The sequence below is a fragment of the Lithobates pipiens genome, unplaced genomic scaffold (assembly GCF_037356315.1).
Source record: "Lithobates pipiens isolate NorthernLeopardFrog02 unplaced genomic scaffold, aLitPip1_a1.2 Scaffold_17, whole genome shotgun sequence".
Taxonomy (NCBI): domain Eukaryota; kingdom Metazoa; phylum Chordata; class Amphibia; order Anura; family Ranidae; genus Lithobates; species Lithobates pipiens.
In genome coordinates this window covers 8,664,172-8,676,899 of record NW_027507755.1, presented here as the reverse complement: position 1 = coordinate 8,676,899, position 12,728 = coordinate 8,664,172, and the positions used below count along the sequence as shown (strand labels likewise).

At 43.1% G+C, this 12,728-nt stretch overlaps 1 protein-coding gene across 1 annotated transcript in view; it reads left to right on the top strand.

Moving 5' to 3' along the window:
• The window catches only part of MED17 (mediator complex subunit 17), a gene marked incomplete at its 5' end in the record, with an annotated part of 40,679 nt that extends 29,121 nt beyond the window's left edge, over positions 1-11,558 (top strand). Inside the window, 3 exon segments of the mRNA XM_077484982.1 lie at positions 4,969-5,086; positions 6,609-6,768; positions 11,239-11,558. Coding sequence (XP_077341108.1) covers positions 4,969-5,086; positions 6,609-6,768; positions 11,239-11,444 — 484 coding nt within the window.
• Between the last annotated feature and the right edge of the window lie 1,170 nt (positions 11,559-12,728).

Below are 12,728 nucleotides of genomic sequence, written 5' to 3'. Positions count from 1 at the left end.
CAAATTTTAAGGAGTGGAAACTGCATTTATTTTTCAACATATTCTTCTACATTTTAACACATACCCCAGCGTTTAATGTCTGCAAGGTTTCGGCATAGAAAGATTTGTCAGTGAGCCTCAACTATCCTAGGACAGCCTTCTTCTCTTCTCCATCAGTGCTGAAATGCTGACCTCCGATTAATTTTTTTTTTTTAGGGGTCCAAACAGGTGGAAATCACTGGGAGTGAGGTCTGGGCTGCAAAGGGGATGTGCCAATACCACCCAGCTGAGTTGCTATAATGCACATGTAGTGCGGTGAGCAGTCTGAGCTTGTGCATTGTGCTGGAGAAACACGCTGCCCTTAGCGATCAAACAAGGTCGTTTTTTTTAACTCAGAACATGACAATAATATTCTCTGTTGATGGTGGCACCATGGGGTAGAAAATCCACATGAATAATGCCATGTTTGTCCCAGAAAACACTTGCCATCAATTTTCCTGCAGATGCAATTGTTCAAAATTTTTCATTCACAAGGCACTTCATCCCCACACGCTGCTTTATGCACTCACAAACTCTGTTATCTGCCATCTTGATTAACTACTTCAGCTCCTGAAAGGTTTACCTTTCCTTCATGAACAGGCAATTTTTTGCTATACAGCCAATATGTATTCTGCTACATATTTTTGGGAAAATAAATCCCAATAAGCATATATAGATACGTTTTATAGTGTCTAAAAACTATGGGATATTTTTATTGTGTGTGTGTGTGTGTGTGTGTATGTGTGTGTGTATATATGTGTGTGTGTGTGTGTGTGTGTGTATATATATATATATATATATATATATATATATATATATATATATATATATATATATATATATATATATATATATACACACATATTTTTTTTTTTTTTTTTTTTACTAGCGATAGCGGTTATCAGCGACTTATAGCGGAGCAGCGGACAAATCAGACACTTAGGCCTCTTTCACATGGCCGATCCATTCAGGTCCTCCTGTCAGTTTTTCAGGTGGACCTGAACGGATGCTCCATGTCAGCGGTGACATGTCTGCTGACATCTGACCCACTCCGATCTGAAAAAGTGTGACGGGGGGAAAAGACCTACTTTTCCATCCATCATTGGATTGGGTGACGACGGACTCTGCGTTCCTTCGTCACCCAATCTCCCATAGGGGAGAGCGGCGCTCTAACAGGACCGTCCCTGCACAGTGTGCAGATACAGGCCTGTCATCTTCCTGCTCAGCAGGGAACAAAGGAGTGATCCCCGCTGAGCGAGCGGATGTCCACGGGGCGGATCATCACTGATCTGCCCCGTGTGAAAGAGCCCCAAGTGAGACTTTTTTTGCTACTTTTAGGGACTAGTGACACCAGTGCTATAAAATATGCACCGTCACTGTATTAATGCAACTGGCAGGGAAGGGATTAACACCAGGGGTGATCAAAGGGTTAAATGTGTCCCTAGGGGGTTCTAACTGTGGGAGGTGCTTCTACTGTGGGAAGACAGAGATCCGTGTTCCTGCTTAGCAGAAACACAGGATCTCTGTCTTCCCTACTAACAGAATGGCAATCTGCCTTTTATACATAGGCAGACCACCGTTCTGCCTTTGTTGGGAACAGTGGGTGGGTCCTGGCGGACATGGAGTCTGCTGGACCTGCTGATTAGCTCCTTCTGTGTCCAATGCTGTGTGTGTGCGCCACCGACCCAGAAGTGCAGAATCCCCTACCTGTACATGATTCTGCACACAGGAAGTTAACGGTCTCTGGAGTGGCCCCTGACATGTGTGCCCTCCTATCAATAATAGGACACACTTGCCACTTAATACTGCGAGTAGTACTGCCTCCCTAGCATCCCTTTTTATACCTGTAAAATTAAAAGTCCCGGTTTGACCTGGACACCGCTCGAACACTTGCTTTTGTAAAGGGGGGTTGCACAGACTTGACTAGTTTTACTATCCCTGGTTTGCTGTGTGAGCTGAAGATTGTATCAGGGGCCCTTGGACTTCTGTTGGGCCCCAGGATTCTCTTTAGATTGCCTTTTAGATGACCTGGCTCTGGGTTGTAGCCCTTTTGTCACATGACCATGTAATGTCCCATACAGTGAATAATTTGCCTTCTTAAGATCTGTGATTGGGTTCTTGCGTGAGCTATCCAGTCTTCCCTTCAGATTGGTAAGGAGAACACAGTATATGGGTTCACTTTTTTTTTTATTTTTTTATTTTTTTTACTCAAAGCTGTTCTGTTTTTTGTGGTGGTTGATATCACCTGCGCATGCATCGTTTATCCTACATTCACGGCACACTGTTCATGGCATGATCTTTGTTGTGATAATGTAATTCACTGTCTATGGCACTGGCACCTTGTTCGCATATTTGCAAAACATCAAACGGCTCTTTCTAGGTTGTCCGATGATGACTATAAGGGGCGAAAGCACGGTTTTGAGGAAATACACAGAGAATGTTATCAAATTAGGAGTTGGCTTCTGCTGGATCATTAAGGCACGATGACAAAACTACAGAGTCCTTACTAGTAGCATGATGAACTTGTTCGATGGGGTTGTTTAACATGTAATTGTGCAGAGGATCACAAGGGGGCAGCAATGTTTCCTTATTATCCCTGTTACACTGAAACTCCTTTATAAAACCACACACTCACATTTCACAGGTGCCCCACTGCACCAAGTAATACTCATATATTCACAGTATTATGACTGTGGAAACCAGCAGAAAATCTGACAACAGACCGTTGTCTGCCGAAAATGTACTGGCATGTCACCCAACATTTTGTTGGCAGAAAGTTGGACAACAGTTGTCAAAAGGAGCGTACTATCGGTCAGATTTTATGCTCACAGTCTGTCAACAGGCAATCCCCCTTCCAACAACCTGATCGAGGCATAAGAATGAACCAATCCAGCGTCTTGTGATGTACTCTGCAGCCTCATCTTCCAGGTTATCAGAGTGGGCACACGGCAAGGGCAGCCTTTGAGTGTAGTAAAGCATGTCTCTGGGGCCATCTTTACCTGTTGTCTTGGCTCTTTGTGTTTTAGAAGCTCCAGCTTCCTTCTGTTTGTCCGTCCCATTTGTTGTCTGCTGTGGCAAGGCAATGGCACTATGTTGTGAGTCTGGGGTCTCTCCATCATCCTCCTTTGATCTAGTTATCCCGGCCATGTAGTGATGCGGGCAGTGAGTCATTCAGTGCAGTGGGCTCCAGGGAGTGTGTAGAGCACTCAGGGCTGAGAGACGGGGAGAGGATCGGTGTGTGGATCAGTCATGGGAGCTCAGAGAAGCAGGTCCTCACATGCCGCACTTGGCTCCGCCCCCCTGGCCTGTGATCTACTCCTAGAAAAGGATTTTACCTGTAAGTCAAACACACATCCATTGACTGAAGACCATGCACTCACTCGTCTGGTTGATATCTTATAAAGTTCTTTGTAGTTTAATGTAAGCACTGCAAAACACTGTTCCCATTTAATCTTACCAAGTTTATCTAAAGTTCTCTGTATAGGCGTTATGTATGCAAGAAAGTAAAAGCTTTCCATAATCTATTCCTTGCATCTACAGTTCATCCGGAAAGTATTCACAGTGCTTCACTTTTTCCACATTTCGATATGTCACAGCCGTATTCCAAAATAGATTCAATTCATTATTTTCCTTAAAATCCTACAAACGCAATACGATCCTGTCTCGGAGGTCTACAGACAATTGGACTTGGGGCCGGTTCACACTATTGCGATGGCAGACATTGCATGTAATGTGCAGCGCACTTCTGTTCACACTACATGCGATGTCAGCCAGATAGTATCGCTGATATCGCACCGCATTCGGTGCAAACACTTACAGGACCCTTTTTTCTGTTTGGACCAGAATCAGATCGCATGTGTGTTCACTCATATGCGATCCGATTCATATCCGAACTGTCAGTTCGCAGTGCGATATGCGAGCTGAAATGGGGTTGTCGTTAACATATGACACTCCGTAGTAGTTTGCATATGGCAGTGTGAACTGCCACTTGTGTCGGGTGTGATGCGGGAAACCACAGTTGATTCGCAGGGTTTTTGCATCGCAATAGTGTGAACCGGGCCTTAGGCTGGGTTCACACTGGAGCGGCTACGAGAACCAGATGTGATTCGCACCGCACTGCAGATCACATCCGATCTCTGTGCGATGCGAGTTCAGCCATACAGATAGTATGGCTGAATTTGCATCGCACCCGCCGCAAACTCACACAGGACCCTTTTTTTGGTCCGCAGCAGAATCGGATCGCATGGGTGTTCACACCATGCGATCCGATTCCTGTCCAAGTTTGCAGATCGCACTGCGATATGCGAACTGATCTGGGGGTGTCATTAAGGTTTCACTGACACTCCCAGCAGTTCGCATAGGGCAGTGTGAACTGCCGGCGGGAGGCATGTGATGCGGGAACCTGCCTCGGATTTGCGCCATTCCCTCATCGCTTCAGTGTGAACCCAGCCTTAATGTCTTGGTTTGTGCTCTGACATGCACTGTTAACTGTGGGCCCTTATATAGACAGGTGTGTGCCTTTCCATATCATGTCCGATCAACTGAATTTGACAGGTGGATGCCAATCAAGTTGTAGAAACATCTCAAGGATGATCAGTGGAAACAGGAGGCACCTGAGCTCAATTTTTATTGTCATGGCAAAGGCTGTGAATACTTATGTACGTGTGATTTTGTTTTTTTATTTTTAATAAATTAAATAAAATGTATAAAGATTTCAAACAAACTTCTTTCACATTGTTATTATGGGGTATTGTTTGTAGAATTTTAAGGAAAATAATGAGTTTAATCCATTTTGGAATAAGGCTGTAACAACAAATTATGGAAAAAGTGAAGCAATGTGAATAATTTCCGGATGCACTGTATATTGTGGCATGGACAGTGGTTTTAAAAAGGTTATTTGGTTTAATTTCATGATGGCTAAATTATTTTTCAATATGATTTTTCCTCCAGGTCCATTCAGTTGCAGCTGAATATTGGGGTGGACCAAATCAAAGTTGTACACAGAGATGGGAGGGTCATCACGCTGTCTCATCAGGAACAAGAGCTGCAAGACTTCCTCCTTTCACAGGTGCTACTTGTTAATATTACAAATGCATTAATAACATGGGATAGTCAGGGTTAAAGCCCAACTTCAGCTTTTATTTAAAAAAAAAAGAAAAGCCCAATCCTTGCCTAAATAAAAAAGCATCTCCCACTACAATATTTCACTCCTCTTGGTGCTCTTGCATACAAACTTGCTGCCCTGGTTCTCTTCTGGGTTAAATGGTGCCCAGTGCCATTCAACCCCCTTGCCATGAGCTCAGAGCATTAAAGGCCACCCTGGACTCCCAAGAGAATTCTGCAGAGATCGGGGACAGATTATCTACCACCCCTCTCTGCCTCTCTGCAGCCTTCAGGGCCGACCACTGCTGGATAGAAGAGGACCACTGGTGTCACGTGACCAGACTGTAGGCGACATCCGGGTATACATAAAGGGGTGGGGGAAATAGCTAGATTTGGGTCCTTTTTTTTATTTTTTAATGCACTAAATATTGACTCAAATTTTTATTGTGTATTAGAACTCCAGAATACATTTTGTAGAATTGAAAAGTCGGTTTCAGCTGGAAGAACAAATTTTGTCTTGTCTAATGGATCCAAGTGAATGTAAACTTGAATGTTAACCTTACCTTGCCTAGGAGGCTTCTAAGTTAAACTAGCAGAAATTGTTTCAAATACCTGGCAGAGATTGTTGGCACATCTGCAGGAAATTTCTGAAGATGTCTGTTTGGAAGAGGGCAAGGGGATTGAAGCAGCGGTGACATTCCACTTCAACGGTGGTGCTGTGGTGCAGCACATTGAATGAATGAAATACTTTTTTATAGCGCACAATGCGAACTGAATCGCCTCAAGGCGATTGTGATGCCTGCAAATTAAAGTGTTTTTAAGTTGACAATTAAATATAGGTGCACCTACATTTTTGGTCCATGGTATGAATGCAGAGCCTGAATTGCTGTTTAACTTGACATAACTGGCTTCTGTGTTTTTTAAACTGAACTCCAGAGATACAAAAAGTGTTACTTTTGCAGTAGATCCCCCACCCCGCTGCAATTTTGCCTAGGGGATGATGAATAGGGTGATATACTTGCCTTACTCCGTGCTCCCACAGGTTTTTTTTTTTCTCTTTGTGCGACCAGTCCTCCAAAGCCTCTTCATTTCACTGCCAAACCGGTCACAGCTATCTGGCTGCATCCTGCACAATGCAGGGCCACTAGTCCTGTGTTGTACAGGAGGGCACAAAGAACCCACCCACATTATGGGACATCAGAGGAGAGCACGGACAGCCCAAGGAATAAGGTGACTATATCATCTTATTCATCATCGTCTAGGCAAAATTAGAAGTTAATCCTTGCATTGAGGGAACCCACTGCTGGGGTAAGGATTTTTTTTTTGTCCCTGTATTTCAGGTTTAAAAAAATAAAATAATAATAATACGAATTCATATTGCTTCAGTTAAAAAAAAAATGTAATGCTCTAGGACAGGTCTTCAGCACTGCAGGTAAAGAATGTTTTGAGAGAAAAGTTAACGGGTCTAACATATGCTTCTATTTCAGATGTCTCAGCACCAGATCCTTGCTGTCCAGCAGCTGGCCAAAGTGATGGGATGGCATGTGCTAAGCTTTAGTAACCACGTAGGCCTGGGGCCAGTGGAGAGCATTGGGAACGCCTCATCTATAACAGTGGCCTCTCCTAATGGAGATTACTCTGTTTCAGGTATGTCAGTATTCACTAATGCTTTTTGTTTAACTACACCAAGCTATGCTTCAGGCTAGGTTCATACCTATGCTTGTGACTGCAGGTGCAGGAATCGCAGCGAAATTTTGCTGCTTTCAGAATGCGCGGGGCTGCCCCACGCATGTAAAAACGCAGTGCCTGTGCAGGAACCATGCGATTTTCCTGCGGGAGGGCGTTTTGAAAAGGGGGCATGCCCTTTTTCTGCAGGAAATGTAGGCACAGCAGCCTATTCAAGTATTTGTGTGAAAAAAAGTATAGAAATGTCATTTGCTTACAGTGCTGCATGACCGAGCAATTGCCAGTTTAAAATAACCTCATGACCAGGGCATTTTTTGCCAAATGGCAAAAAATGCCCTGGTCATGAAGGGGTAAAACCTTCTGGATTTTCAAGTGGTTAAACTAGAATACTGCTGCTACTAGCTGCTTTCCCTTGGTTTTATACAGAAAAGAATTCCTTGGGTAGCTGTGCAGTTTATGTGGACAGGGGCTGGCATTTGAATGCTGTGGAGTTCAGTATTATCTGACTGAATCCTGTTCTGTACAAAATAGGACGGTTCAGGAACTGATCAGACTGCCTGATCTCCAGGGAAATCCAGAGTGCTTGTGCATTATGAGGCTACAGATACTCATTTATCTAATGCTGAGTCTACTAAATAAGCATTTCCACAGTGCTAAAGTAAAGTGGCTGAGTGGCATCCCATAATGATTTGTATTAGAACGCTGCTCAGCTTTTTTGAATTTACATGATAACTTTAGTGCAAAAAGGTGCTTAGTCTTCATTCTTTTTTAAATATATTTAACCTTTCTTGTTAAAGTGCTGATTTTAAAAATTTAAACTGCTCCGCACAATAGCCTTGCCCCTCTGATTCCATGATGGACCAGTCACCCGACTTCCCTATTACATTTTAGAGTGTAGGAACCAGGAGAGCTGCGGTGATGGATTTACTGCTTTCTTGTAACAAATTGTATTTTTTTTATATTTAAATTGTGGCTAGAACTATAGTTTAGTAGCAGTGGTAAATATTTAAAAATCAAGTACTGTTTTCGTTGTGGGTGTAAATGTCTCTAGTCATATCTAACACATTATCATTACCACTGTCAAGTTCTTCTATTGATCTCCTTCTATTTAGTCAGTCTGACAAATGTACTAGATGGAGGTACAAAAGGAACAGCAAAGGGAAGAAAGTGTCGGGAACTTGGAGAAGGATTGCATAGAGCAGTGAGGGATGGAAATGGTCAGGAAGTGTACAGCAGCATTTTGTAGAGTGGTCCTTCACAGTGGGATTATGTAGAACAATTAAGGATTTGGTGTCGGGGCATCTTCATACAAGGATTCTGTAGAGCAGTAAGTGGACAGTGCTAGGGCATATTCACAATAGAATTCTTTAGGGAAATGAGGAAAGGAAAGTGTCAGAGCATCTTCACAGTAGGGTTCTGAAGGGTAGAAACAAACTTATTGTACATCACAGAAATTGGTTATTTCCTAGACCTTTGGCATATGCTCCACCTCCAGGTGATTGGACACTGGCAAATAGCATAGCCAAAACCTAGCCGTGCATAAACCCTCCACACCCAACATGCCTCTGCTTAATACTTTTGTCCGTAGGTAAGTTGTAACTTGCCGCTGTGTTTAGTCCCTATGTGCTGTGCTCCCACTACACAGGCATAGGGGAGTGGCAAGTGTGGGTGCCGGATACCGATACCTGTTGTTGACAGGTACCCCCCACCCTCACTTCCAGAGACATGGCCACAGTGAGGTCCCCTGGAAGTTTGGCCCCTCTCCTCCTCCCCCCACTGCTGGGCCATTCACAAAGCGCAGAGTGCTTCGCGCATGCACAGTCGGGTTTCCCTTATCAGCAATGACAGCAGCAGCACCCAAGAGCCGATGTTTCCATTGGCTGGTGTGCCGGCATCGCTGGATTCCAGGATAGGCAAGTCTCCTAATATTAAGTCAGCAGCTACAGTATTTATAACTGCTGACTTTTTATTTTTTCGTGGGGGGCTGGACCTCCTTTTTAAGGAGATTGCATTCCACTGCTTGGATGTGGCTAGGGTTGTGCTAGTTTTCTTCATGGCTAAAGTTCTGAGTAGTCACTCTCATTGCCTCTTTGTGCTACCTGAGGTTTTTTTTCGAAGGCCAGGCTGTTTCCCACTCCACCATTTCTAGGTGCATTCAGCAACTCATCATTCAGGCTTTTACACCCTGTAAAAGCACATTCTACTAGAAATGTTGGCTCTTCATGAGCGTTTTTAACATCAGGCCTCAATTTCCCAGGTTTGTAGGCTTCCATCTGGTGTTTTCACATATTTGCCAAAATTTGAAGTGGAAGTTCAGGCCTTGGTGGACGCTGGTTTCGGTCAAAAGGTCCTCCAGGCAGCCATGTAAATGGTAGGGAAAAAAAACAGCGCTAGTGAAACTAAGAAGAAAATAATTTTTTTTTAACTGAAAGCAGCCACTAAAAGTGAGATACACGCACAAAATAATTGTAGAAAAATGAAGCGGCGCTAAAAAATGTGACTCTTCAGATTAATATGACTTGAATATAAACTGAATAATAAATAATATATATCTAACCAACCCAAATAATCAAATTGATATTAATTGTAGGTATTAGATTAATAACATGTATACATAGAAATAGTATAAGTGAAATGGTACACAGGGCGGCACAGTGGTGTAGTGGGTAGCACTCTCACCTAGCGGTAAAAAGAGTCGCTGGTTCAAATCCCAACCACAACACTACCTGGAGTTTGCATGTTCTCCCTGTGCCTGCGTGGGTTTCCTCCGGGTACTCCGGTTTCCTTCCACACTCCAAAGACATGCAGGTAGGTTAATTGGATTCTGTCCCAAATTGGCCCTAGTATATGAATGGGGACCTTGGATTATGGGCTCCCTGAGGGTAGGGACTGATGCGAGTGTGCAATGTACAGGGATAGGGACAATTGAAGACACTCACTCAGGTTGAACTGGGTGGACTGGTGTCTTTAGTCAACCTTACTAACTTACTGTAAATAAATAATAAATTATTAAAATAAATGAATAAATATGAAATAAAGTTCATCAGTAATATGACTATTCATCAGTGACAAGATTGTCCGTGACAAAAAGCCATAGACCAAGTGTACAGCAAAGTGTTAGTGGCAAGTGACAGTCCTCCACCATAAACAAAGTGTCGGCACCACACAGATTGTGCGCTTACCGCAAGGCAAGCTATACAAGCTTGCAGCCAATAACCCGACTAGGGCCTTTTACCGTGGCCAAAAAGGAACCGATGCCTGAATGGGTTCCAGGGCACGGATCTCCCGGGTCAAGAGGTTCCAACAGAGTACTCAACGTATTCAGGTGTTGCTCAGATGTTAAATAAAAAAACTCACTCTAGCGTAATTCTGACGGACCATCATTTATTAAAAAGATAAAATACACTTACAAAATCCAAATTGAAAACTTCAAGCAAACAGCCGGCTGGCTTGTGCGAACACCCGTCCGCTTAGACTGCAGCAGGCGATGGCGTCAGCTCCTCCCAAAGCATGTTTCGTCACAGAATGACATTGTCTGGGGCACCGTGTGTAAAAGGGCCTTATCTTGCCTTGTTTGTGGCTTTTTTGTTGAGCCATGGGATTACTTTTGAATGCCCTAATCTAAGAATTAACCTATTTTTGTCCTGTGATTAAAGATAAAACAGGCTTTTTGGCTTACCCTTTGAATCTTTTTATTGGAGTATATCACAGGACCTCCCCCTATATGTTTATGTTGGGTTTTATGTTGCTTACGTACAAAACTGAGCTATGTTGGTCATAGGAGGGTTTATACAGGGCTGGATTTCATCTTTGCAATTTGCTGGTGTCCATTCACTTGGAGGGTGAACTCGGTGGTCTAAGAAATAATCTATACCTGTGTGATGTACTCAAAGAAAGGGATATTTCAGGCAAGTCGAAAATCCTGTTGGATTGTTCAGCACAATCACAGACACTTCACCCCGAATCCCATGTTTGTGCAGAACAGTAAAGTTGATTTTACCCTTGGAAGGGGTGTGCTGCTCCAGAATTTTGTTGAATTGTGTGCAAGAGGAACAGACCCCAGAGGCTTCTGTGAAGCAGTGAGGGTGGGAAAGTGTCGGGGCATTTTTTTACAGATTCTGTAAAGCAACAAGTGGATGAATCTTGGGGCATCTTCACAATATGATTCTAGAGAACAAAGAGCAGAGAAAAGTGTCAGGAAATTTCACAGAAGGATTGTGTAGAGCAGCAAGCGGTAGAATACAACAAGGGAGGGGCAGTATTACTAACCAGGGCTGTAATTTTATTCCAGCAGTCTTTTGTTGTTTTTCTTTGTATGCAAGAACAATGCCTAAATAGGCAAAATGGCTGCTTACATTGTTTTGGCTGAAAAGTACTTTTTAAGAACACGTGGATATATAATCTGACAGCTTTGTGTACTTTTATTCACAGTGAGAAATGGGCCTGAGAGCGGCTGCAAGGTGATGGTTCAGTTTCCTCGCTGTCAGTCTAAGGAGCTCTCGAAGAGTGACGTGTTACAGGATAACAAGTGGCAGCACCTACGTGGACCTTTTAAAGAAGTTCAGTGGAACAAAATGGAAGGCCGGAATTTTGTCTATAAGATGGAATTGCTAATGGCAGCCCTGATACCGTGCTAGAACCTTCCCAAACATGGACACCAGTGAGGTTGCTTGAACTTTTATTTCTAAGAAACAACCAACAGGCTTTTCTGCATTGTTTACGTCAAATAAACCTGTATATTTTTTTTTTTCTACTTTTTTTACTACTTTGTGTGTATGTGTTCTAATTTTAGTATGTTGATCTTATTTTTAGATGATTGACAAAATTGAACATCTGTAAACTTTTTCTGTCTTGTAAAGTGTTCTGTCAGCTGCTGGCCTTTAGCTGATAGTGGGGGTGTTTTCATCAACTGCCAATCTTGTGGTAGTTTTTTGTTTTGTATGTGCACGCACCCCCACCAAACAGACGTTTTAAAGTTGGGCTACAATTGCGGACTTCCTAATAAGTCCTAGTTTTGCAGTCTGTCTGGCACAAATTCTTGTATAGTATATAGAGTGACCTAGGAGACCAGACACCTGGGGAACTCTCTTGCTCACTCTTGTAAGTGTTGATTTGCCCCCCCCCCCCCTTACCTCTTGTGACTATTACTATTGGGCCATAACTATGAGTAGTGAGATGGGGAAGGGAGCTGCCCCAATCTCTTGACCATAGAAATAATAAGGTTTCCATAAGGCTCCACGTGTGCTCTGCAAAATGTGTAAAAATGTGTAAAAATGTGTAAACATGCATTCAGGTAATTATTAAAATGAAAATGAGGAAATATAATAACTACTGTAGTTCAACCCTGGGATAATCCTTCCTATTACCAGTATGCCTCAGTTTTCTTCAGTGTCCTAGATGGACGTCTTTTCTCAACTCCCCTAATTTAAGACTGAAACTACTTTTTTTAAGTAGCAACTTTTTTCTCTTCAGTGCTTTTCAAATCCAGAGATGTTGGCATATCCTTTGCAATTCGCGCCGGCAGCTAGGAGCTCCTTCATCTTTATTAATCGCTGGGTGTCGACTTTCAATGCCCCATTTTTCTGCTGCCTTATCTTGGAAGGGATAAGAGTGCTGATGTCATAATGCTGGACGGTCCCCAGTTTCTGCTGCAAAACACATTTACAAGTTTTAGTCCGGTTGGTTCACAAGCCCAGAGAAGACATTCTCCCCATTCTGGACCTGAAGACCTAAATGCTTAAATTTATGCCCACAGATTCCACATGGACTTGATGAGATCCATTGCCTCTGAATCTAGGGGACTTTCTGGCCTCAGGGGACATCAATGATTCTTGCCTCAAATGGAACTGGAGTCCAATGACACGCAGGTCTCACCCCTCTGCTTATGGTTTATGCTCTTGGTACTGTTTTGCTAGTAAACT